The sequence below is a fragment of the Grampus griseus genome, assembly GCF_964374135.1.
Source record: "Grampus griseus genome assembly, chromosome: 8".
NCBI lineage: Eukaryota > Metazoa > Chordata > Mammalia > Artiodactyla > Delphinidae > Grampus > Grampus griseus.
The window spans coordinates 98,779,471-98,804,150 of record NC_139002.1 but is presented as its reverse complement, the minus strand read 5'-3'; the positions used below and the strand labels follow the sequence as shown (position 1 = coordinate 98,804,150).

General features: G+C 45.8%; 4 protein-coding genes across 5 annotated transcripts; 2 read left to right on the top strand and 2 right to left on the bottom strand.

The window, feature by feature from the left end:
• Positions 1 to 925: 925 nt before the first annotated feature.
• On the top strand, positions 926 to 6,068 carry BTBD18 (BTB domain containing 18; the record flags this gene model as incomplete). The annotated part of the gene is made up of 2 exons (XM_082660268.1): positions 926 to 1,049; positions 4,057 to 6,068. 2 exons carry the CDS (start codon positions 926 to 928, stop codon positions 6,066 to 6,068), a joined length of 2,136 nt encoding a protein of 711 aa, XP_082516394.1.
• A 765-nt stretch (positions 6,069 to 6,833) lies between these two features.
• SELENOH (selenoprotein H) lies at positions 6,834 to 8,576 on the bottom strand. The gene is made up of 4 exons (XM_082659964.1): positions 8,288 to 8,576; positions 8,055 to 8,200; positions 7,782 to 7,912; positions 6,834 to 7,014 (listed from the first exon to the last, which is right to left on the bottom strand). The coding sequence occupies exons 1-3, from the start codon at positions 8,407 to 8,409 to the stop codon at positions 7,812 to 7,814; spliced, it is 369 nt and encodes a 122-aa protein (XP_082516090.1). The 5' UTR covers positions 8,410 to 8,576; the 3' UTR covers positions 6,834 to 7,014; positions 7,782 to 7,811.
• A 398-nt stretch (positions 8,577 to 8,974) lies between these two features.
• On the bottom strand, positions 8,975 to 17,632 carry TMX2 (thioredoxin related transmembrane protein 2; the record flags this gene model as incomplete). Of its 2 annotated transcripts, XM_082659871.1 has the most annotated exons (8): positions 17,394 to 17,618; positions 12,671 to 12,731; positions 12,096 to 12,209; positions 11,756 to 11,832; positions 11,414 to 11,520; positions 11,172 to 11,237; positions 10,963 to 11,092; positions 8,975 to 9,855 (listed from the first exon to the last, which is right to left on the bottom strand). In XM_082659871.1, the coding sequence occupies exons 1-8, from the start codon at positions 17,580 to 17,582 to the stop codon at positions 9,709 to 9,711; spliced, it is 891 nt and encodes a 296-aa protein (XP_082515997.1). In that variant the 5' UTR covers positions 17,583 to 17,618. The 2 variants fall into 2 exon arrangements, with proteins under 2 accessions (XP_082515997.1, XP_082515998.1); XM_082659872.1 differs by lacking the exon at positions 8,975 to 9,855 and having other exon boundaries at positions 11,000 to 11,092; positions 11,183 to 11,237; positions 17,394 to 17,632.
• A 362-nt stretch (positions 17,633 to 17,994) lies between these two features.
• MED19 (mediator complex subunit 19) lies at positions 17,995 to 24,549 on the top strand. The gene is made up of 5 exons (XM_082659754.1): positions 17,995 to 18,247; positions 22,010 to 22,266; positions 22,414 to 22,510; positions 22,825 to 22,919; positions 23,020 to 24,549. Exons 1-5 carry the CDS (start codon positions 18,031 to 18,033, stop codon positions 23,086 to 23,088), a joined length of 735 nt encoding a protein of 244 aa, XP_082515880.1. The 5' UTR covers positions 17,995 to 18,030; the 3' UTR covers positions 23,089 to 24,549.
• The last annotated feature ends 131 nt before the right edge of the window (positions 24,550 to 24,680 follow it).

Here is a 24,680-nt window from a genome sequence, read left to right as displayed (position 1 = left end):
ACGTAGTGAGCCTGAAGTCAGAATACCCAGCTTGTGTTGGGAGGGGTAGAACGCTTAATTATCCTTCCTTTATTGTTAGCCAGAGAACTGACCAGATTGACAAACCTAAAGGCCAGATTCTTTGCCCATTTCCAGGTGGAATCAGGCTCACTTCGGTCAAGAACATCTGAACCCACGGTGGCAATATTCTTAATGCTGTGAGAGACCTTCCCACCAAGTCCAGCAGCTTCTTTTCTTTACTGTGCACCCTCTGCTGGTTAGTGTGGTAGAGTGAGCTCAGAGAAAAGAAGGTGTGTACGACTTCCTAGAGGTCATTTAATACTCCATAGTGTTTTGTTAAAATGTGTTAAATTGGGGAACTATATACCCATGAAACTCAGAAATGTGGTGCTCAGGAAGAATATGAGTAGTGAGCACCATAGGAGTTGAGTTTCTGGCAATGTGAATGAGGAAGGTTTAAGGATAACAACAACTCCATTGTTGGAGTGCTAGTTTCATGCCAGACACTCACAGTACTAAGCAATTTGGTAAAATTGACTCATTAAATCTCTAAAACAGCCTTACGAGGTAAGTACAAGACTGTTATAATTCCCATTTCCTAGATGAGAAAAGTAAGACTCAGAGAAGTTAGGTCATTTGCCTGAAATTATACAGCTAAGCTAATAAATAACAGAGCTGTGATTCAAATCTAGGCTGTTTCTGAGCTCCCACCTGTAACCACTAGGATGTTCTTTCTTAAGATACCCTTGGCACAATTCCTGGGCTTATGGTTCCTCAACTCATGCTTTTGTCTCCCACTTTCAAAATTTCCCTGTCATTTCAAAGACAAAAAAAAAAAAAATTAGGTATAATTGTGCTTCTGAAAGGTATTATTTCACCCACAGGAATCTGATCCATGAAAACCTAGGTTTTTTAAGAGACCAACATGTCCTCTCCTGCCAGTCCCAAAATCCTATACAGGAATCCCCGGTTCCTCCGGCTAGCTTTTCTGCAGCTTCATCACCAGCAACAGAGTGGTGTGTTCTGTGATGTCCTTCTGCAGGCAGAAGGTAAGAGACTAGTAGGGACTCAATTGAAAACTCACCATAGACTAAGATAAAATGACTTCAGGGCCAAGCAGTGAAGGACAAAACCAGGAAAGTGTGTAATTATTGCCTTTGAGTGCTGTAAGCTATTTGGTAAAGAGCTGTTTCTAGGACAGGTACATTTTTCAATGAGTGAAAGTGAGATTATGCCCCTTCTCTTAAAAAATGAAACTAATTATAAAGTTCTGTAAGCACAGAAATTCGGTAAAACATGGATACACCGTAGTGGGATGGTTGTGAACGTTGAGTTAACATACGTAAAGCACTTAGAACAGTACTTTTAATGTACTAAGCACAATGTAAGTATTAGATACTTACTTAAATGATACTATTACATATTTTCCTTTTTTCTTGTCTTCAAATTGATGGCTTTTATTGTTTTGTTGTTAAACCTAAAAACATATAGCTTATTTCCACCCCTTCCCTTTACACTTGAAATGTTAAATCAGCTTGGGGTAGAGCCTGGTATAGTGTAAAAGGCCTAAGACTAGAAGTCCGAGTTTAAGTCCTAGTTTTGTTACTAACAGTAACAAATGAGCAAGTAACTTCACCTCTTTCCAGTTCACTTTCTTCATTTATCAAAAAGGATTATGACAGCCAACACTGTGTAACACTCTAGTTTGCAGAGCACATACAGCACAGTTTAGTGTCTCATTTGATTCTTACAACAGCCTTGTGAGATGTGGAATGTTACATGGTTCCAGCAGTACAGATGAGTGAATTGAGGCCTAGAGAGTTAAGTGACTTGTCTATTGGTTCTCTTAGGAAGTGCAGAGTTGGGATGCATTCGTTAATTCAAAATAAACATAAAAAGTATCAACTGCCCGGTGTATGCTAATGTACTTTACTAGCATGGCATATAGTATATATGAAGATAAGTCCATCCTCGTAAGGAAACCATGTAAAGGGGAGACGTTCAAATAACCAGTGCCTCCAGATAACTGGGCAGTATAATAACACTGGGGTGAGTATAAGCTGATACAGGAGCACAAAAGAGGAGCATCCTTCACAGACTTGAGTAGGTTGGGGGATGGGTGTTAGGGACAATTTCTTGGAGGAAATAACCCCATAGGGGACTTCCCCGGTGGCGCAGTGGTTAAGAATCTGCCTGCCAATATAGGGGACACGGGTTCGAGCCCTGGTCCGGGAAGATCCCACATGCCACGGAGCAACTAAGCCCGTGCGCCACAACTACTGAGCCTGTGCTCTAGAGCCCGCAAGCCACAACTGCTGAGCCTGCGTGCCACAACTACTGAAGCCCGTACACCTAGAGCCCATGCTTCACAAGGGAAGCCACCGCAATGAGAAGCCCGCGCACCGCAACGAAGAGTAGCCCCGGCTCACCACAACTAGAGAAAAGCCCACGCGCAGCAACGAAGACCCAATGCAGCCAAAAAATAAATTAAAAAAAAAAAAAAAATCAACTGTTAAAAATAAATAAATAAATAACCCCATAGGTGAGTTGTGAAGGACACATAGAAGTAGGAGGAAATGGGTAAGATTTTCCCAGGCAGAGAAAACAGCATGTACAGAGATGTACACATGTGACCAGGGATTTGCGAGTGGTTCATTATGGCTAGAGCACAGACTATGAGTGTATTGATCAGAGGTGTGGCTAGAGAGATCAGCAGGTCTGAAGTGTTATATCAAGGAAGTTGGTCTTATCCTCAGCACACTGAGAAATGTATTTAAAGGTTTCAAGAAGGTCCTAACTGCTTTAGAAGCAGCACTGGGGCTGCAATGAGAAGAATTATTAGATTGTTATTGAGCCCAGATAGGAGGCTATTTTGGAATCCAGGAGAGAGGGAATGGTGGCCTGAACTAAGGCACTGAGAATAGAAAGAAATATATAGTTTATGAGCTATTCAAGAGAATTTACAATACTTGCTGCAGTTAAGAGCATAGACTGTAGCCCTGGGTTCAAATCTTGTCCCTGCTCCTTAACTGTAATTGTGGGCATGTTACTTCACTATGCCAGTTTACTCATCTGTAATGACAGCTACCCCACAAGGTTGCAGTGAAGATTGAATTAATGCTGATAAAATCCTTAGACGCCTGGCACATAATAAGGACTCAAGAAGTATTAGCTTTTTTAAAAAACTTAATATTTGACTAGATGCAGTGGGTAAGAGAAAAGAATCAAATATGACTTATGGTTTTCAGGCCTGGGCAATTGGATGAATGTGCTATCTTATTTTGAAGCAAAAATTGGGAAGTTTTGGAGTGTGGGGAATGATGAGTTCACTTTCTAGAAAGGTTGCATTGGAGGTACTTGTGGGACCTCCATGTAGTCATGCAGGCTACGGCATACTTAATATCTCAGAAAAGATACCTGGGCAGATGTAGAATCTGGGAGTCATCAGCAAGCCTTTGGTAACTGAAGCCATTGGAGAGATGGAAATTGCCCATGAAATGCCCATAAAATGAGAAGGTTGTTCAGGACAGTGGATACCAGGCAGCGAAGAGAGCTCAGGAGAGAACTGAGCCCTGATCGTCCATATCCAGAGCTCATGATCTGTTAGACCACAAGCAGCTTCTACAGAAAGTTTTAAACTCTTGTGTGAGTCAAAAACATTTACTCAGCAAGTATTTGATCCCCTACTTAGTGTCAAGCACTGGCTATATACTTCAGTGAGCAAGACAGACACGGTCTCTGTCCTCACAGAGCTTACAGTTTAGTGAAGGAGATGGACACTTACAGCGCAGAGAGCTGAATGCTGTGATAGCTGCAGAGCACCTAACCCAGACGGGGTAGGGCGGGGGAAGGCTTTCTGAAAGCCTAAAATAGGTAGAAACTGAGTTAACTAGGTAATGGCAGAATGTTCCAGGCAGGTAGAACTAAATTTATCCTTCAGCTAATGTGGAGGGAAACTGAGAAGAGGCAGCACATTTAGGTAGTAATGTCTGTGCTTAACCCGTGAACATGCCAGTCGGCATGAGACAGATAAAAAGTGTTTGGGTTTCCCTCCAGGTGAGGCAGTCCCAGCCCATTGCTGCATCCTTTCGGCCTGCAGCCCCTTCTTCACAGAGCGCCTGGAGCGGGAGAGGCCAGCTCAGGGTCGGAAGGTGGTGCTCGAGCTGGGGGGCCTGAAGATCAGGACACTTAGGAAGCTGGTGGACTTCCTGTATACCTCAGAGATGGAAGTATCTCGAGAAGAAGCCCAGGATGTGCTTTCTGCTGCCCGGCAGCTCCGTGTATCTGAGCTAGAATCCCTCCATCTAGAGGGTGGGAAGTTGGTGAAGGCGCCTCAGGGTCGAAGACTGAACAGGGAGTGCCTACAACCTCCAAGTGCTGCTCCCATCTCTGCCAGGGTGGTGGCATCCATCTGCCGCCCGCGAACTCCACTGCCTGTTACCCAGACTCCCTGTCCTCTTGGGGCAGTGAGATTGAAGTCCTCGGGGAAGGAGGAGGGGCCCCAGGAGAACAACCGACAGAACACAGAGAACCTGTCGGGCACGCTTCTGCTCAAGAGGAAGGCCAGAGCCTGCCCAACTCCACAAGAAAAAGGCTCTTCACCATCAAGCCACAGTCAGGGACCTAAAGAGAACAAAAGTTACCCTGCCCTTGGTCCTACAGCACTTTCCCCACCCAGCTTGTACCCCTCTGTGGACGAGCGACTGTTGCCCAGGAAGATCAGGCTGAGCCGCTCAAAGCTGTCTCCTGATGTCTGTACGTCCAAGCCTGCCGGCCTTTTAAGTGGACCCAGCTCAGTACCCCCAGCCCCTGGCCGGCGTCTCTGGCGGCAGAAGAGTATAAAGAAAGAAGCACCAGAGGACAAGCAGAAAACAGGGCGAACTAGTCCTCTGCAGAGCACCCCAAGCCAGTCTGGTCTTGGAAAGTCGGGTGGGAACAGGAAGCAGAGCCCTGAGGTCAGGGCACCTAACTCAGACCCCGCAGAGGGGCAGGTCGGCAGAGTGAAGCTTCGCAAGATCGTCAACGGGACCTGCTGGGAGGTAGTTCAAGAGCCTCCCCTCAAAAACTCTCCAGATAGCCCTCAGATCCCAGAACCTGAAGACTCAGAAGAGCCTCCAGGGACTCGGCCGTCCTCAGGTAACGAGCAGGAAGTGACGTCTGCTAGAATAGAGCTGTGTGACGACTCCCCCATGCACTCTAGGCTACAAGACATCCTGCTCTCTGCTAGCCACTCCCCGGACAACCCAGTGGTGAAGTCCGGGTTTGGGTCCAGTCCAGAGCTGACAGGGCAGGAACCGGGACTGGATATTGACTGCAGAGAGCCCTATGCATTTGACACAGCCCTGCTCGGGCAGCCGTGCGAGGCTGAGGAGTACCGAATCACCAGTGCTGCTGCCACCAGTGAGCTGGAGGAAATCCTGGACTTCATGCTCTGTGGCTCAGACATCGAGCCACCCATAGGGTCTCTGGAGAGTCCCCGGGCTGAGGGCTGCAGGACCCCTAGTTATCACCTGACAGAAACAGGAAAGAACTGGATTGAAGGGGAAGAATGGTGTTTGCCAGACGTGGAGCTCTGGCCCAGGGAAATCACAGGATTGGAAAAGGAACCTGCTGGTGAGAACAAAGGGCCAACTGAGCCTTTTAGCCCCCTTGTCATGGCCTCTGAGGTGAGTGAAGGGGAGGTGCTTTCAATGGGAGGCTCTTGGACTCCAGACCTGGAAATTCCCAGCTCCCAGCCACTGGATGGTCAGAGAGACAAACTTTTCCACATCAACTCCCTTGAGCCTCCCCAAAGGTCCTATGGGGACCTCTTACCTCCCTGTTCAAACTGGGTAGAGACTGGGCTGGAAGTGTCCCTAACTCCGGATGAAGTATTATACCCTGCTCCAGAGGCAAGCAAGGAGGGATTTAGCAACTCTGAGTTGTTGGATCCACTTCCTGCTAGCCCTGAAGAGGAAGAGATTGATGTGGTGGACTCGATGTCAGAGGGGATCGTGCCCATAAGTATTCCCTCCGTATGGCCCGACCCTTCCTCAGAGTCAGAAACAGAGGTGGACATACTAACGTAACGGAGTGGGGAGGGCAGGTTAGAGGGACTGGGAGGGTGGGAAATGTTGGCTAACAGAAGGTACACGGGCGGGCTGGCACATGCCCTGTCCTCTTAGCACAAGAGGCAGATATACCCCCAGCTCTCCTTCCCTCCCCAGGCTTTTGGAGGCAGACAAAAATCGTTCCATGAGTAGAAAATTATGAACTTGAACCATCTTACCTCTTTATAATCTATTTTGCAGTTAGTGACAAGTGAAACAATAAACTGTGTGTCACAACTCTAAGTGGGTCATAGGTAACAGCCAACAGCCAAAGCCAGGTCTCCCAGGTCAAGAGGCAACTCAGGAAGAGCTAAGAAAGACCAGCCCTCTGTGGTGGGGGTTCTGTGGGAGAGAAAATGTTCCAGAAGGAGGTGTGAAGCAATGCTGGGATGGAACACTAAGTGGGTGGGAGTGACAGGATATTGTCTAGTACCTAACGTGCGTGGCTTAGTCACTGCCAGTATGGTTAGTCTAGCCAGAACCTCCACAGGGGCCAGGAAGATGTACTTCCATCATCTCTTCGGAGAAGTGAGTTGAAAAAGATACAGCTGCTTTTTTAAAAAGAAATTATTTAGTTTTTCCCCATAGTTTTTACAAGTATTTCACATGCTCTAACAGGGACCACAGGAGTTCCAGGTTAATTGGTGACCTTAGGTTATGAAAAACACAAGGGGGACCAATCACATAAGGCTGGCTTAGGGCATTCCTTACCATAAGATTAAGTTTTACTTCATTACTCATAGATTATATCAAACTCAAATACTTTAATTTTTATTAAACCAATCCAAGAACTTTTCAGTGCCTTACTAGAGGATTGCCTCACAACTGAACCGCCGTTTCTGGAGAAGAAACCACAGCTTCAGGCACATGACTGAAGTTTGGCCATGTCCCGTCATAAATGCTCCAACATCACCAGGGACAGAGGCTGTGAAAATGAGAGTGGGAAAAAAGTTAGAGAAGGGCTCCAGGCAATCATATGGCCAGCCCTCCTCCCTTGAACCCACAAACCCAGGAGAGCTCAAGGACTGCATCCTCCCCCGACATCTCCCTCAGCGTATCAAGTGCCTGACAACATGCCAAAGCACTCTGTGAAGCACTAGGGATAAAGACAAGGTCAAATCCTGTGACCAGGAGTGAGAGGACTACAATGCAGGCTTATTACGTGGGTGGTAACAGAAACAACACACCAGTAACAAAAAAGACAAGAGGACAGGAGTAGGCATACCTGAAGTTACACAAAGATTTGATCAGGAAAGGGGAGAATCATAACCCTTACCAATAAATACGGGAATCCCCAATAAATAAGTGGGATTTACAGGAAAATGAGTTTTTTTAAACAATTTATAAAACTGGTCTACACCCCAAGGGCAACAATTAACTGCATCCTCTAAGGACACAATTTGCATTTTTGTAATCATTTACATTACCATCGGTATTCCACGACTTAGCTCAAAGACAATGGAATGAAACATGGAGTTAGCAAAGGGCACACTGGATAGAAATCATTTTTTGCGGACTTCAGTTTTTCCCACCAGTAAGGGGAAGAGGTATTCCCACTAGAGGAAATCCTGAGAGCAGAAAAGAGTTATGAAAATGTAGGTCCTGCGTGAAATAAGGGGTTTAACAGTAAGTGCTGCTCCGCCAATAGCCACACCAAGATCAGTCCACTCTCCCCCATTTCCCATTTCAAACCTCAGCGTGAGGACTTCTGCCCAAACCTCCCTACGAAAGGTACTTCTTCAGCTCCTTCACCACCTCTTGAGGTTCAGGGAACTTGAGTTTACGTGGGGGCCCCTTCTTAATCCCAGTCCAGAGCTCCGCACCTGGGAAAAGTCCACGTGAAGCGAAATTACTTTGCAATCCACCAGCAAGTCCCCGAAATCATCAGGTGGCGGCGGTTTGAGACCAGCGCTTCCTCGCCTCGGATCCATGCCCCCCAACGCCCCGCCCCGGGCCCTCACTCACTGCTGCCGTCGGGTCGCAGCAGTGTCACCTCGAAGCTGCCCCTCCGGGGCTTGGTAGGGTTCACCTTCACTGGAAGCTCCGGGGCCTCCAGGCGCAGCGCCTGGCTCAGGGCCGCGGCGTTGCGCCCGTAGACGCGTCAGCTCATGCTAAGGAGAGATGGGGGAGGTCAGAGACTGGGACCCTTGGTCTGCGGCGCCCTTGCCCGGCCCCCATTACTCCCCAGACCCCCTCACCAATGCTCGATAACGACGCTCGCCTCCTCCACTTCCTTCTGGCTGCTAGCCGGCTTCTCCCGCTTCTCGGCCGCTGCGGCCAGCGCCGCCTCGGCCTTCCGCTTCCTCCCGCGGGAAGCCATGGCGCCTGGAGCCCGGCTGGGAACCGAGCCGACCTGGGGCGGGAATAGGGTGGAGACGCGGCCACCGAGGAGAGGCCAGCCAAGCTCCAAGATCCAAACCGCAACCCACTCTGCTCTCCAAACAAAACCTCTTAAACTGCAGAAAGCGTGGCGGTGGGCGCCCACGTGGCCTGGGGGCGGAGCCTTCGGGCAGAGCCACTCCGCACGTAGAGACGGGGGAGGTAGGCTCCAGACCGAACCACCAGTGCTTGGGGCGGGGGGCGGGCAGCTCTGACAACGAGCCTGGCTTCACACAGGCTTTTCTGTAACCGCGCGACCAGCTAAATGGTGTGCATCACGATCCCTACCCAAAACCTCCTTCCGGGAACCCGCGGACCAATCCCAAACCAAGACAACTTAACTCTAGGGTTAAGGAATCTAAACCTTCGCCAGCTCTTCGCAATCCTGGGGACCGATGTACAGCATTTGGTGAAACTGATCAGGATGCCCTTTGAAATTAAGATGGACAACTCCTCTGCAGTTGCCCGGCTTTTCTAATACGAGAATAACACACAAAGGCGCAATCAAAAGTAAATCCCAGCCTCTTTATTATGGAAAACCATCAACTGGGTGTGAGGAGGACGTAGGAGGGTGAGTGAGACCCTGCCCAGGGGCTTTCTCCTCCAGGGCCCACCACACAAAGGAAGTCTCAAACTTCTATTCCCCTTCCTCCCAATCTCCATAAAATAGGGAGATAATTCAATACTATCTTCAATGAGAAAACTCTGTGGTTAAAGGTTCCTCCTTGGGACCAGTGACAGGCTTATACTTTTTAAATATAGGCCACAGACCAAGCCAAAAGGGCTTAAAGAAGCAAGAGTCTTGAGGGAAAAATCTTAGCACTAACTCTGCATCTTGGCCTGTTATGTTAGGGTTTAATCTAATCTAAGCAGGCTGTGTATATCCACTATGAGGAATAATGAAACCAGCGTGTGATGGAGACGTGTGGGCAGCACACAGCAGTTGACACACTGGCCCAAGCTTGGAAGGAAAGCATTTCCCCCTCCACCATATAAGATCTTTCCCTCCTTCCAGTCAAATAGCAGACCACAGCAGTAGAGGCCTTCCTGGAGGATACCTGTCATTTCCCTGGATGCCTCTTAAAAATCAGAAGCAATATCCTGCCCCTCCTGGGCAGAGCCAAACAGGGAAAGAAAAAAAAAAAGGCCAAGGCGTCAGGCAACGCTTGTGGCTACAGAAAGGGCAGGGCCTCAGAGGTGCCTGGGATTGACAGGAGATGAAGTACTGGAGGCAGGGATCCTATTTGTCCTTCTTGCTCTCCTCATCTGGCACTGCAGTGGGCACTGGGGCCACAGGGTGCTCCTCGGGGATATTATCTCCAGCCTTTGACAGCTTCTTGGCCCGTTGATATAGCTCATTCAAGTTGAATTCTCGGATCACATTCTCCTGCGCAAAAGAGGTGCACACATCAGGGTTCAGGTTGGAAGGGGGTGTTATGTCTGGGAAGTAAGTACAGTTGACCCTTAAACAAAGGTGTGGGGTTAGGGGCGCCAACCCTTCTTACAGTCAAAAATCCACCTATAACTTATAGTCAGCCTTCCGTAGCCACAGTTCCTCTGAATCCGTGGTTCCACACGTGTGGCGGCTTCAACCAACCTCATGGATCGTGTAGTGCTGTAGTTACTTTTTTTTTTTTTAATAAATTTATTTATTTATTTTGGCTGCATTGGGTCTTTGTTGCTGTGCACGGGCTTTCTCTGGTTGTGGTGAACGGAGGCTACTCTTCGTTGCAGTGGCTTCTCTTGTTGCAGAGCATGGGCTCTAGGCGCGCAGGCTTCAGTAGTTGCAGCACGTGGGCTCAGTAGCTGTGGCTCGCGGGCTCTAGAGCGCAGGCTCAGTAGTTGTGGCGCATGGGCTTAGCTGCTCTGCGGCATGTGGGATCTTCCCGGACCAGGGCTCAAACCCGTGTCCCCTGCATTGGCAGGCGGATTCTTAACCACTGAGCCACCAGGGAAGCCCTGTAGTTACTACTGAAAAATGTCCACATAAGCGGACCCACACAGTTCTAACCCATTTGTTCAAGGGTCAATTGTATTTAGACACAGTCTAGGAAAGGAGGAAGCAAAGGACAGGAATCTACTCTAACCCAGCTGTCCTTTTTTGGGTACCTGGAAAAGTCAACTGATATATACGTATTATGTGCCGGTCACTATGCCAAGAATTATGGTTACATTATTTAATGTAACCTGCAAAACAAAACCTGTGAGCCAAGTGCTACCATCTCCAATGTACTGCCAAGGAAAAAGACTATAGGTACAAGAGCCATTGAGACTAAATCTTAACAAATAATTGTTGCCCAGTACTACCATGTCTGGCACATGGTAGAAACAGTATAAATCTGCTAAGTGAATTCATGAATGAGGTCTAATAACTAGTCCACACTCTCAAAGCTTATGGGCAAGTAGCAGAACTAGGAATTAAACCCAGGTTAGGCTCTAAAACTTACCTACTGTTCCACACCCTCCTCCAAAACTTGCCCACTCTTTCATATACCTCAGAGAAAGTCCAAGAGACAGCTCGTCCTTTTTTGTCAATCTGTGGCCGCCGCATGACCTCCTTTCCACCTTGGAATAGGATCAGGGTAGGGAGCTGCTTGGTGAGGGGTGACATGCTCACTTGGTACCTACAGGGCCCAGAAGGTGCTCTGTAAATGCATCTGTGTATATCACTCTGAATGATCCCCCGCCCAGGCCCTTACATACCGTGTACTAACATCAGTGTAGCGTCCAACGTCCACCTTCCCAAAACTTAGCCCTGTACAGTTGTACCTGAGAAGTAGATTATTTAACATGGTGAAAGAAGAGAGAATGAATCAATGAAGTAGAAGTACAGATATTTGGGGATGGGGGTGGGAGTGCCTTTGGTTGCAATATGCAAAAATCAAGGCCAAAAACAATGGAAGGGAAGGTATAATTTCTGTCATCCCTCCCTTTGTCCTACTCACTTGAGGGACAGATCAGCGTAGATAGGAGCAAATGACTGGCAGTCATTAGACCAATTGGCAAAGAACTCCACGATCCAAGTGACCCTCTTGTCCTGCTCCAGCTCTTCCTGTCACACACAGAGAACAAACAGTGAACCGGATTACACAGGCTCCTGGAAAGTTTCAGACTTTAGCACCTAATTCCTCATCCTGGCTTCCCTATACCTCTCCTCTAGATCCCGCAGTGAACGAGTGCCCTTAACTTCCATTCTGAAGCACCGCTGTTCCTCCTAGTGAGTAGAGAGCACAACTACAAAATCACCCACAAGGGACCCAAGAAACAGAGGGAGAAAGAGTACTCACATCAATGGTTTTATCATTGAAGTACTTGATGTACTCAGGGCCCATATACAATGGGGGTTTGCATGTCATCAGGAACACTAAACACAGAAAAAAGTCGTCACAGGAAACATATAAGGCCTTGGGCAGCGGATTTACTTTCAAAGCAACTCAAAGATTTCAAGCACCAAAGAGTGCATTTTGTGGACATACACACATTCCCTTCCTCTTAAAATCTCTGTAGATTCTTATCATCTAAGGCTCACACATAATTAATTAGGTATAAGATATGGCAGAAGGTTATGGAGAACCTGGTTTGGGGATGGAATTTGGTTCCCACAACCAAGTCTTGCGGTCTCCTTACCTATGCAGAGCGTGAGATAAAGCAGGCCCACGCGAATATCCAGGCGGAAGAAAAGAATCGCATTGGCCACTTTACTAAACATGAAGATGTTGCCGATATGTTGCTCCACAGTGACTGAAACACAGAGATGTCACAGGTCAGGCTGGGCTGCACGCTCCTATGACCTATTATTTGCCCCTGTTCCTGGAGTATTTTGAAATGGGAGAGGGGGAAGAGGATAAAAGTCCAAGATCAGGCTTCCCTGGTGGCGCAGTGGTTGAGTCCACCTGCCGATGCAGCGGACATGGGTTCGTGCCCCGGTCCGGGAAGATCCCACATGCCGCGGAGCGGCTGGGCCCGTGAGCCATGGTCGCTGAGCCTACGCATCCGGAGCCTGTGCTCCGCAATGGGAGAGGCCACAATGGTGAGAGGCCCGTGTACCGCAAAAAAAAAAAAAAAAGTCCAAGATAAAATTCAGCCTTGGCACGGAATGATGGACAAGTTCACCAAATAACGCCCCTCTCATAACATGGATGAAAGCACCTCAGAGGTCACTAGTCCTAATCTTGAGAGACAGAGAAGCAGGCTACACTTACTGGATCTGCGGTTCTTCATCATTACAATGGCACTGAGGAACATCAGGATCTCTACTTCTCTCTGGAACAGAAATCAGAGTGACAGGAATGCCATGAACAGAAATGATTTGGGTGAGCAAGGGAGCCAAATATGTAATAAAAACCAACAGAGATCCACACTGGGAATGGTAACCATAGCGAAATAACCGGAGTCAGCTAAGGTGTAGTGGGGAAAACACCAGTCAGAAGATCTAGATTCCAGTTCTATCCCTGCCACAAACTGGCTGGTGCCCTTCAGCAAAGCACTTAACCTCTGAGCTTTGGTTTCTTTGATTGAATATTTCAAAGTGGTGCTGTGAGGATTAAATAAGATGAGTATGAAAGAGTTAATATAAAGTACATGGTATAAAACTGTAGATACTACAATCAACTCAGTGTGACCCTGGTAAAATAACACTTTTCCAGGTAAACTTTCTCAGTAATATTCCATTAATACAACATATGGTTCTTCCATTTGTTTTTATTTAAGTTAAATCACTCCTCTCCACCTAATATTCATAGTGATAATCCATGCACCTTTAATATAATTTGAGAGCTGAAGGAGGCCTTTCAAAGCTCTCAAAGATCGTTTTCAGTACCCTTGGCTTACTGTTCTTTCTCTTTCTAGAATGTAAGCTCCATGTGAATGAGTGAGACAGACGATAAACATGACATAATTTCAAAGAGTAAAGACTGCAATGAAGAATAACAAGGACTTTGTGAGAGAAAGTATACGGGGAGGGTCTGAGGCTTTCCATACCTTTCTGTTTATAATACAGGGATCCAAATCTTTACTTCAGACAGAACCAATTAACTGCGATTTACAGCTAGCAGTCAGGGACTTAGGTTTTTAGCCCCAATCTCCAACAAAAAGCAACTGACTGGATTTAGAAATGAACATGTAAAGTGGGGGGTAGGGAATGTGACAGACCTTACTAAATATTACATCCGAGTAGAAATTAGGAAGAGTTTTCAAGAATGAAGCTGGATTAGAATTGGCAGTTATAATTATGGAAAGATGAATTTAAAAAGGGAAGTATGGCCAATCAGGAGACCAGAGCTAGGACTAAAAGGAACATACTCTAAAGAGAGAGAATGGGTCTGTGGTAAAGACTGGCCATGTATACTCCAAACCTTATTTCCTTTTTCTCCTGGGCATACTGCAGGTAGACTCCCTCCTTCGATCTAGGGAGAACTGTGTGACTAGTACTCCTAAATGGAATGTGAATGGAAGTGATGTGCCTCTTCTGTGTCCAGGTGGTTAAGAAAAGGTATGTAGGGCTTCCCTGGTGGCCCAGTGGTTGAGAGTCCACCTGCCGATGCCGGGGACACGGGTTCGTGCCCCGATCCGGGAAGATCCCATATGCCGCGGAGCGGCTGGGCCCGTGAGCCACGGCCCGCTGAGCCTGCACTTCCGGAGCCTGTGCTCCGCGACGGGAGAGGCCACAACAGTGAGAGGCCCGTGTACCAAAAAACAAATAAATAAAATAAGAAAGGGTATGTATGCCCTTGCAGTCCAGCTTTCTTTCTTCACCTGCTGGCTTGATGATGCTGGGATGATCTTAAAGCCATCAGTTGAAGACAGCATGAGACAGGGTTCCAGAATAACTATATAAACCTGAGCCCCCTTGGTTGTTCACTTGTTTATTCATTGTTTTCAAGCTTTTTATTAAGGAAAATTTCAAACAATACACAAAAGCAGAGAGGATACTGAGGGTAGTAAAATATGCCACTTTGACATAAGGATTATTTTGAGTCTAAAGGCAATTCAGAAGAAGTAGAATAAAGCAAAGCTCCCTGCCCTCTACCTATCTGTCGAAAGGTAGGACGTAAATTCTCAAAGGTGTCCCTCCAACCTCTACCAAGGACAAAACTAATCAGGGGAGATAACTTTAGACCCTATCAACCTGGAAACAGCACCAGAGGAATCTACATAACAAACTAGCCTTTACCTACCATTAGTTTACCTTTCCACAGTTTTCTGCTCTTGCAAGCCTAAAACTCTTTCCTTCATCCTGTCATTTCTCCACAAACTTATTGTTCTTTGTTGAAGATGCCATATAAGCTGGAAGCCACCTCTTTGAGTTACTGATTTTTCCCTGGGTATCTCCCCTGTATACAAGTTATACATGTTAATAAACTTCTGTTTGTATTTGTCTTTAATCTGTCTTTTATTAGGGGGTCTCAGGCAAGACCTCAGAAGGGTAAAGGGAAAACTCTTTTCTGACCCCTACAATACCTTAATAAACCCCTATTACTCAGCTTCAATAGTAATATCTTGCCAATATGGTTCTATTTCATCTATGCTACCCACTTCTTTTGCTGGAGGAACTTAAAGCAAATTCCAACTACATCATTTCACCTGTAAATACTTCAGTATGTATTGCTTACAGATAAGAACTTTTTTTAAAAATTTTTATTCATTTATTTATTTATTTTTGGCTGCATTGGGTCTTCATTGCTGCGCACGCGCTTTCTTTAGTTGCAGCAAGTGGGGGGCCACTCTTTGTTGCGGTGCGTGGGCTTCTCATTGCAGTGGCTTCCCTTGTTGTGGAGCACAGGCTCTAGGCACGCGGGCTTCAGTAGTTGTGGCATGCGGGCTTCAGCAGTTGTGGCGTGTGGGCTCAGTAGTTGTGGTGCACGGGCTTAGCTGCTCCGCGGCATGTGGGATCTTCCCGGACCAGGGCTTGAACCCGTGTCCCCTGCACTGGCTCGTGGATTCTTAACCACTGAGCCACCAGGTAAGTCCCAAGGACTTCTTTTTTAAAACAAAACAAAATACCATTATCATACCTAACAAAATTAATAATAATTACTTATTGTTATCTAATACCTGGCCCTTATTCAAATTCAAAGAACAAAGTATTAGATTTTGTACAACTTTGTACAGTTGTTTGTTCAAAGCAGGAACAAGCAAGCAAGAACCACAAATTGCATTTGGCCAATGTGTTTCTTTGGTCTTCTTTAATCTCTAAAGGATACCTGTTCTTCCTTTCTATCCCAGGCTATTTATCTGTTGAAGACCTTGAGTCATTTGCACTGTCAACTGTCTGACTTTCTTGGATTTGGCTGCTGGCAATACTCATGGTATGCGTTCTGACGATGATGATCCTCTATTTCCCATATTTCTTGTAAAATGGTAACGAAATCTAGAGATGTGAATACAATGAAATCCAAATCTTTTGCCAAAAATACATCATAGGAGGTACTAGGTACTCCCTACTGAATCACTTCAGAGGACATAGCAACCTTTCATCTGATGGCTTTACATGATCATTGTCTACATGTATTATTGCATTCGAGAATGCTACATGACTTTTAAATGCTATCACTCCTTCTGCATTAGCTCAGATTTTTCTTTATCAATTATTTGGTTACTCTGACAGTATGTAGAGGAAAAGCAAAATACTTGATTCTTTCTTTTTATTTAACAAAATAGAAATAAACTTTTATTCTGTTAAGCCACTGAAATTTTGAAGTTTACCTGTTATTGCTAACATTATTTACCTTATATTCTAATTTCCAAATCACCAAGGTAAATCAGCAAAACACAGATTTTCCAGGAAAACAAACACTGGCCATAAACCCTACATAGTTTAAAAACAAAAAAACATAACAGAGTAATATGAAAATATAAAACCTTACAGTATTTTGCACACAATTAAGACAAGAGAATACAGAGAAATTTATTGTATAAAAGGTCCCTCCTTTTATTAAAATCTTTATTACTAACCACTTATATGTTTGAGTCTCATTTTGGTTAAAGTGGTATAGATAAAAATAGAATCTTTTGAAGTAGCATGGCTACATTGGAGCTAATTAATAACACTGGGAAAGGACAGAGGAAGTATGAAAAAGTAAACAAGGGATGGAGAATAAAAGTAAGGAAGTGGGCTCTGTTAAAGGTCAAGACTCATTTTGGGGCTGAAAAAAGGACAAAAACTCAGGTGATCCTCCTTTCCCAGAACACAGATGCGGCTACACAGCAGAGGTCAGAGAGCTTCAACTTATTTTTCTGAGTGGTCTCTCCACTCCAGCTCAGGGAATACTGCAAGAGGTCTGAGATAGATTTCTCTGCAATGTATTTTTTACAATTCCATTTCAATAGCCCTAACCATTTTATTCATTTTTACATCCCCAGGATGCAGCACAGTGCGTAGCATTAACAGTCCTCACTCAGTAATTGTTAACTGAATTAAGCAATGGCTGACAGAGCGTGCTTATACCATGGCAGAAGAGTGGTTTCAAGCCCTAGTCACTCACTAGTTGTGTGACCTTGGACAAGTCGCCTAACCACGCCTAGATCAATTTCTTCATCAATAAAACAAGTATACTACTTGCCTTGTTTAACTCACTGGTTCCTCAAAAGGCTTTACATAATGAGCAGCTCTGGAAAACAGTGTACTTGCCTAGTTTGGGTAGGTCTGTTGTCGACTATGAACCGTGAGACAGAAAGGAGCTTGGACTCAAAAGGGAGAAGGCTTAGGCTGTTGTGCAGGCTAACCGGATGTTTTCCCATCCTAAACAAGAGGTTTAGGCTCGATGACGATCCACGCCCTACACTCCTAAAAGCCTGTTAAGTCCGCTAGAGGCTCGGAACCTCAGATGTTCTCAAAAAGGTAAACCTCGGGGCTCCCGGATGCAATCACAGGGGCAGGGGCAGGGACAGTCAAGGTCGCGGGGTCCTAAGGCGGGGGTCGCTCACCCAGTCAAAGTCACACGGGTTACCATCTTCGCGTTGCGTAGGGAGACTGTGGCAGACAGGAGGCAGCTTCCTCACGAGTACAAAGGCAGCAGAGAGCAGGGCTGACAGAAGGTAGTAAGGTCGGGCCAGCCATCGTGAAAGTCGCGGCACTGAATACACTAGAGCAATTAAAGGTGCTAGGACGGCCATCTTTCCGGCCCTTGGGGCGCCGACCGCTCTTCGGCGTCCGTAGGTCTGGTCCCGCCTCTCCCACCATTGAGGCTTCCATTGGGCCCAGTGTCGGATGCACCACCTCTGGACCCGGAATTAGATATCTGATTGGCCTCTACGGCAGGTAAAAACTGAGAAAGGGATTTGATACTTTATTGGCTAACCTAGCTGTCGCTTTTTCTATGTGTCATATTATTGAATATGACTGTGGCGAACGGAGGTAGGAGGAGAATTTAATAAAGGTAGGTAATACTTCCGGAAAGTTCTCAGAAGGCGCCGGAAGTAGTTACCGGAAGAGGGTAGGCAGGGCCCGAGGCAATCCAATGGTAAGAGGCTCCTGGAGGAAGGGGGCGGTACCCCGGGAAAAGATTGACCAATGAAAGTCATTAACGCCAGACACCGGGACAGCGCCGGGGCAGAGGGGACGATGGAGAATTTCACGGCGCTGTTCGGGGCTCAGGCTGACCCACCGCCGCCCCCAACCGCACTCGGCTTCGGAGCTGGAAAACCTCCACCCCCACCGCCTCCTCCTCCGGGTGGAGGGCCCGGCCCCGCCCCGCCCCCAACCGCGGCCTCGGCCCCTTCCGGCGCTGACAAGTCAGCGGCAGGTTGTGGCCCCTTCTACCTAATGCGGGAACTGCCAGGTGAGTTCGAGGCCTGGCCAAAGCCAGCCAGTCAGATCACAACGAGGAGGGAATGGGCGTGCCTCTCAGCCGGCTGGCAGAGGTGAGAGATAAAGTAGGCAACGCGTGTGGGGATTCCAGAGCTGTATATCGGAGCGGACTCTGAGACTCTGAGGATTCACAAGCAAAGGGATGACACGAATTCTTGGGATGGATTGAGAATGAGAAGAGTGGATATCCGTGACCACCTTTCACGCTCTATCGTGCCCCTGTCCCTGACAGTGGCTTATGGTTCACTAAAAATTATCCAGAGTTTGAGTTTGCAACTTGAGAGTTCAGATTTAATATCCTTGCGAACTTAGTTTCAAATCTGCCTCAAACTTCCTGTTGGTTTGGGGTGTGTTGCCTTCCTTCCTAATCTGGGCCTCGGCGTTTCCCTCATCTGTTGGAAGTGATTAGAATTTTTTTTAATAAATTCATTTATTTATTTATTTATTTTATTTTTGGCTGCATTGGGTCTTCGTTGCTGCGCGCGGGCTTTCTCTAGTTGCGGCGAGCGAGGGCTACTCTTCGTTGCGGTGCGCGGGCTTCTCATTGCGGTGGTTTCTCTTGTTGCAGAGCACGGGCTCTAGGTGCGTGGGCTTCAGTAGTTGTGGCTCGCGGGCTTTAGAGCTCAGGCTCAGTAGTTGTGGCGCACGGGCTTAGTTGCTCCGCAGGATGTGGGATCTTCCCGGACCAGGGCTCGAACCCATGTCCCCTGCATTGGCAGGCGGATTCTTAACCACTGGACCACCAGGGAGATCCTCAAGAGTCATTCTGGATGTGTTACGTCTCCAGGATGCCTTTTAGTTCATCCCAAGTCCTACTGCTACATCAAGAGCTGAGGGAAATAATAATGAATATTGTTACACACTTTGAGGTTCACAGTGCAGTTATTTATGTTATAGTATTTAATACTTAAATAGTCCCTTGAGATCGGCATTGTTATCTGCATTTTATAGTTGAAAAAACTGAAGCAAGGACTTCCCTGCTGGTCCAGTGGTTAAGAATCCGCCTTCCAATGCAGGGGATGCAGGTTCAATCCCTGGTCGGGGAACTAAGATCCCACATGCTGCAGGGCAACTAAGCCCACGCGCCGCAATTACTGAGGCCCCGCGCACCTCAACGAAGATCCCGCCTGCCGCAACTAAGAGCCGACGCAGCCAAATAAATAAATAAATATTTTTTAAATCTTAAAAAAAAAAATAGCGAGGTTGACTTGACTTTAGTTAATTACTGGTTGATGTCTACCAGCAGTTTCTTTAACCTTAACCTGTTCTGATTGTACCTATTTACATCAATCACTTGATAGATATTGACTATCCGTTCTGGGCAAACACTGGGTGTGTAAAAAGGGAGCATGTGATGAGAAGGGAAGAGAGATCAGTAAGCCTGGTCCTTGCTTTTAAGCAGCTAATTTTACTTAAGAATGAAAAGTATGTTGTTTAAAGATAAAGTAATGACTGTTATTTCTTGTCAAGATCAATGTCATTATTTTCTGGTCATGCCTCACATACAACTACTAAGAACTGCGTAATGGTTTTCAAAATGTGTTTCTTGTTGTTCAACATGACAGCAAGAATAAGTTGTCACTTTAGCTGGACTTTGAAGAATTCATACTGGTGAGGAAAATTAGGAAGAATTTTCCTATAATTAGGTCAATTTTTCTAAAAGAAATTTTCTAAAAGGAAACAATACGAGGGGTATTTTTTTCAGGAGATGATGGATACCCGTTTGGATGGATCAGAAATTTTACATAGGGGAGTACCAGTTGGTCAGGCCCCAAAGCTAAGTTACAGTAAGATGTGTTTAACCGTGAGTGACAGTCAAAAGAATTTGAGCTTTTTCCTGAGGGAATAGGAAACCATTGAGATATTTGAACTGAGTACTGCTTCTAAAGATATCTGGAGAATGTGGGTGCCATGTACTAGAATAAAGGAACCATGAGTGAGGTGGGGAAGATTTGGAGTTAAAAAAAAATTAAATCTGCAGTGAATTAACTAAGACAATGTTGGAAATGGAAGGTTAGTTGTCAGGAGAGGAAACTGAAGAAGAGAGATTTATAAGTCATCTTCATAGAACTGATGGGCAAAACAGAAAGTTGGATGGACTCTTAAAGAATTTACAAAAAAGCACAGAGTGCCTTCTCACCTGAGCCTTGAGAATAATCACCTGGAAGGAGAGCTGACAGAGAGGAAAAAAATCAGGATACTCTTAATGGCAGGAAGCAGTGCTGAGCTATGAGAAGTACGGGGGCACTGAGTCTCCTTCCATTACCGTGGACCACTCTTCTGAGATATTTGGCTTGGGAAGACAAAGGAAAAGAATAACGTAAGGCCTGAAGGTGGGGAAGAAAAATACATTGTTCATTTAATGTGTGCTGGGCACCAGTGGTACGTGAATGAACAAGGCATTTTCTCTGCCCTCAGTGGGCTCATAGCTCAGAACCTGAGTTTTATCAAGTGAATGATTATAAACAAGTCACTTTTGTCATTTGTACCCTGAGTGTTCATCATAACTATACATGAAATTGTAGGCTAGATATTTCTACCCTCGCCACTGGACCCTAGTTAAATTACTCATAAGTTTGTATTCTTTCAAAAAAGCCAGCTGTGAAATATTTATACTAATAAAGCCTTCCATTTATATAATACTTTATACTTTCCAATATTTCATTTGAACCTTAAAAAAAATTGTGTAATTAAGGTAGCTTTTACTCCATTCCATAGATAAGCGGAAACTGAGACATAGAGGACGGCTAGGATTAGAAATCTAGTTGCCCAGCTTCTAATCAAACCTTTCTTTCTTCTAGGCAAAGCTATCATATTTGGTATTATTAGGAGACTAAAGATGGTGGTAACAAAAGTTATGTAGCAGTAGCTAGAAAAATCTGTTTTTCTCTGTAAAGGTGATTAGTGTTTCTTGCTAGTTTAAAAAAAAAAAAAAGGAGGCAAGACACTCAAGCCACTGGGTCATATTTGACCCTAAGTTTGGTTGTAGCTGAGCTGTGAGGTTGTATTATTCTGGTCATGGCCAAAAGTATAATTTCTCATTAGTACATTTATGAAACACAGAACAGTGCACAGTGCTTAACACAGAGTATAAGCATCATGTAAGTTATTACTGTGGTTAGTCCGAGTGTATCCTTCATTGGGTTAAAGCAGTTTCCACTGCTGCCCTATTTGGATTTTTGCCTATTTTTTCTCCTTCTCATTCCAACCTACCATTCTATAGTATTATATTTTTAGTGTTTATTGTATGTTATTTACTTTTGCTATTTCTTACTTTTTAAATAAAATTATTTATTTATTTATTTTTGGCTGTGTTGGGTCTTCGTTACTGCGCGTGGGCTTTTCTCTAGTTGTGGTGAGCGGGGCTACTCTTCGTTGCGGTGCGCGGGCTTCTCATTGCAGTGGCTTGTCGCAGAGCATGGGCTCTAGGCGCGTGGTCTTCAGTAGTTGTGGTGCATGGGTTTAGTTGCTCCGCAGCATGTGGGATCTTCCTGGACCAGGGATCGAACCCGTGTCTCCTGCTCATTAGCAGGCGGATTCGTAACTACTGTGCCACCAGGGAAGCCCTATTTTTGCTATTTCTTACTTTAAAAATAACTTTTTAAATTATTTTTTTTTGGGTAATTCTCACTTAAAAGATTAATTTACTTTCCCTTCTGGGTCAATGACTTAAAAAAAATTCTCTCCTCTTGGTACTAATTTTTCTTATTATTATTCTCCCTGTATCTTCTAGGCAGCACAGAGCTGACAGGCAGCACTAATCTGATCACACACTACAACCTGGAACATGCCTATAATAAATTCTGTGGGAAGAAAGTGAAGGAGAAGCTAAGTAACTTCCTGCCTGACCTGCCAGGGATGATTGATCTGCCTGGTTCCCATGACAACAGCAGCCTCCGCTCCCTCATTGAGAAGCCCCCTATTCTTGGTGGCTCTTTTAATCCTATCACAGGGACCATGCTGGCTGGCTTCCGCCTCCACACAGGCCCGGTGAGTCCCCTCATGGGGAGGCCTGAGAGGCACGGAGGTGGTTTTTCTGTCTACCTCTGTTCCTTCATAACTTACTGAGCAGAACAGATGATGGGAGCAGGGGATTCCCTCCCTCTACTCACCTGGACCTTCCTTTGGTTCCTTCAGTTGCCAGAGCAGTGTCGTCTGATGCATATTCAGCCTCCCAAGAAGAAGAATAAGCAGAAGCACAAACAGAGCCGTACCCAGGATCCGGTCCCCCCAGGTAAGAAGTGGTTCTCTTCAAAGCCAGAAACCGGACATTCTGAATCTGTTTTGACCTTCCTCAGTTAAAAACCCAGTCAAATTCCTTATGAGCCCTGGACTCCCAGATTCTCCTTAAAGAAGAAATTGACATAATGTGGGTCTCCTGGGCAAGTAGGACCTTGGGGCAGGAGCTTAAGCACTGCCTCCAAATCCTTGCTGGTCATTTGAAGAAAAGCGGTTGCCCTTGACTAGGGGTTTTCCTCTAGTCTTCAGACTTACAGCAGTGGAGAATTTTGAACTCGACAGGTGATAGGCTCCTCATCTCTCCTACAGAAACACCATCTGATTCAGATCACAAGAAGAAGAAAAAGAAAAAAGAAGAGGATCCTGAACGGAAACGGAAGAAGAAAGAGAAGAAGAAAAAGAAGGTATGGGAGCGGCTGGTGTCTGCAGCCCGGTGAGTTTTCCCGTCTCACTCATCCTAGGTGGAGTCTGGCTCTCTTACTCTTGCTCACTTTTCTTCCCCAGAACCGGCACAGCCCCGACCACCCAGGCGTGGGCAGCTCTCAGGCCAGCAGCAGCAGCAGCCTCCGCTAGCAGGACCAGGGGACTCTGCCAGGAGGACCTTCCTGCTGTACTGAACCCGCTGACAAAGCTGCCTTGCAGGCTCTTGGCCACCGCCTTGGGAGCATCCCCTGCCGCTGGGACAGAAGCCAGCTCCTGCTGTGCTCAGTTAAGATGAACACACTGTAAGAGAAAAGGGCTCTGCTTTTGTAAGCCTCAGCCCAGTTTGCTTTCTCATGGACATCTCTTCCTCTCCCAGGAAGCTTTCTTTTCATCTCTTTTGTGCCATTTGTCTTGATTTAGGACTTTATCTGATTTTTTAGGATTTTTATTTTCTTAAAATTGCATTTATCAAACTGGCTGAAGTGTGGCTGCCTGTTAAGAGGTAAGTGCCTTTCTATGAGAGTCAGGGTTTAAGCCAAGGCATGCTAAGATCTGAGGGGATTTGGGTCTTGTATTACATTCTCATCAGCAGGCAGGGAAACAACCAAAATGAGATTGGGGAACATGGTCCAAAGGCGAGGCAGAGCTTGCTAATACCTTTCCACAGCAGACACATAACACTCTGCCTGTAATGTTGAGAACCAGTAACCTGGATGATCTTCAGGCTCTGTCTCAAGGAGTGGATTCACTTAGGTCTCAGCTATGTTCTGCGTCAGTTTTGTGTTGAAACAGAGTAGCCAATGGAAAAAGCACCCACAGTCACCAACATATTTCAGCAAGGTTGCTTCTTGGTCAAGACTATCATTTTTTGAAATAAACCTCTGGCAAGCAAAGGTAAATGCTTCTCTTTATAAGAACTTTTGACCTGCCTCATTCCTTAAGACAATGAAATTACTTGGCCGATGTGAAAACATGTCTAAGACAGGAAAAAAAAAAAAAGGTAGCCTAAACTAGCAAAATGTAAAATAAATCCCTTCAGTCTTTGCAGCAGGCCAGATAACCAGAAACATCCATGAGAAAACAAGCTAATGCAATCTGACTTTAAGCTCAGTTTGACACAGAACAGTTAAAATCTGCTGCAGTGAGCCAAGACTGTTCACCTAGATCAGCAGGTGGAAAACCACTCATTCAGCTCGTTTTAACTAGGATTTCAGAGCAAGAGTTTAAATACTTAAGTTATGGACAGTGAAAATAAAGGGTTCTGGCCAGTTTTCTGAGATTTAGTATCTGATGGTGCCTTTTTAAAGTGAGGACACAGCCTTTTGCTTTCGACCAACGGAAGAGACAATATGAGATGTCAGACTGCCACCCATATATCCCTCTAGCCTATCTGCCTTTAACAGGCTTTCATACTGTGATCATCCACTGGCTCACCTCTGACTACATCCAAAATGAGCTTTATTTTCCAGAGACAAAATTCTGTATTAAGGAACAACTGTGGCAAAAGTCAAGAGCTCTCTAAGCTTTGAAATGACAAGTTTTGGTGGTTCCAAAAGACCTTTTTCTGAAACATCTAAATCACTGAAATAAAAACAGGACCTCTTGTTTAAAGTGGTTATTTTCACTACAGTCCTGCTTAAAGTTGGACCAGGACCAGAGACGCTTATGCGGTTTTCCATGTAACTAACTTCCCATCAGAGATCATTCACCCTGCCTTAACCACACAAAATAACACAAGTCAG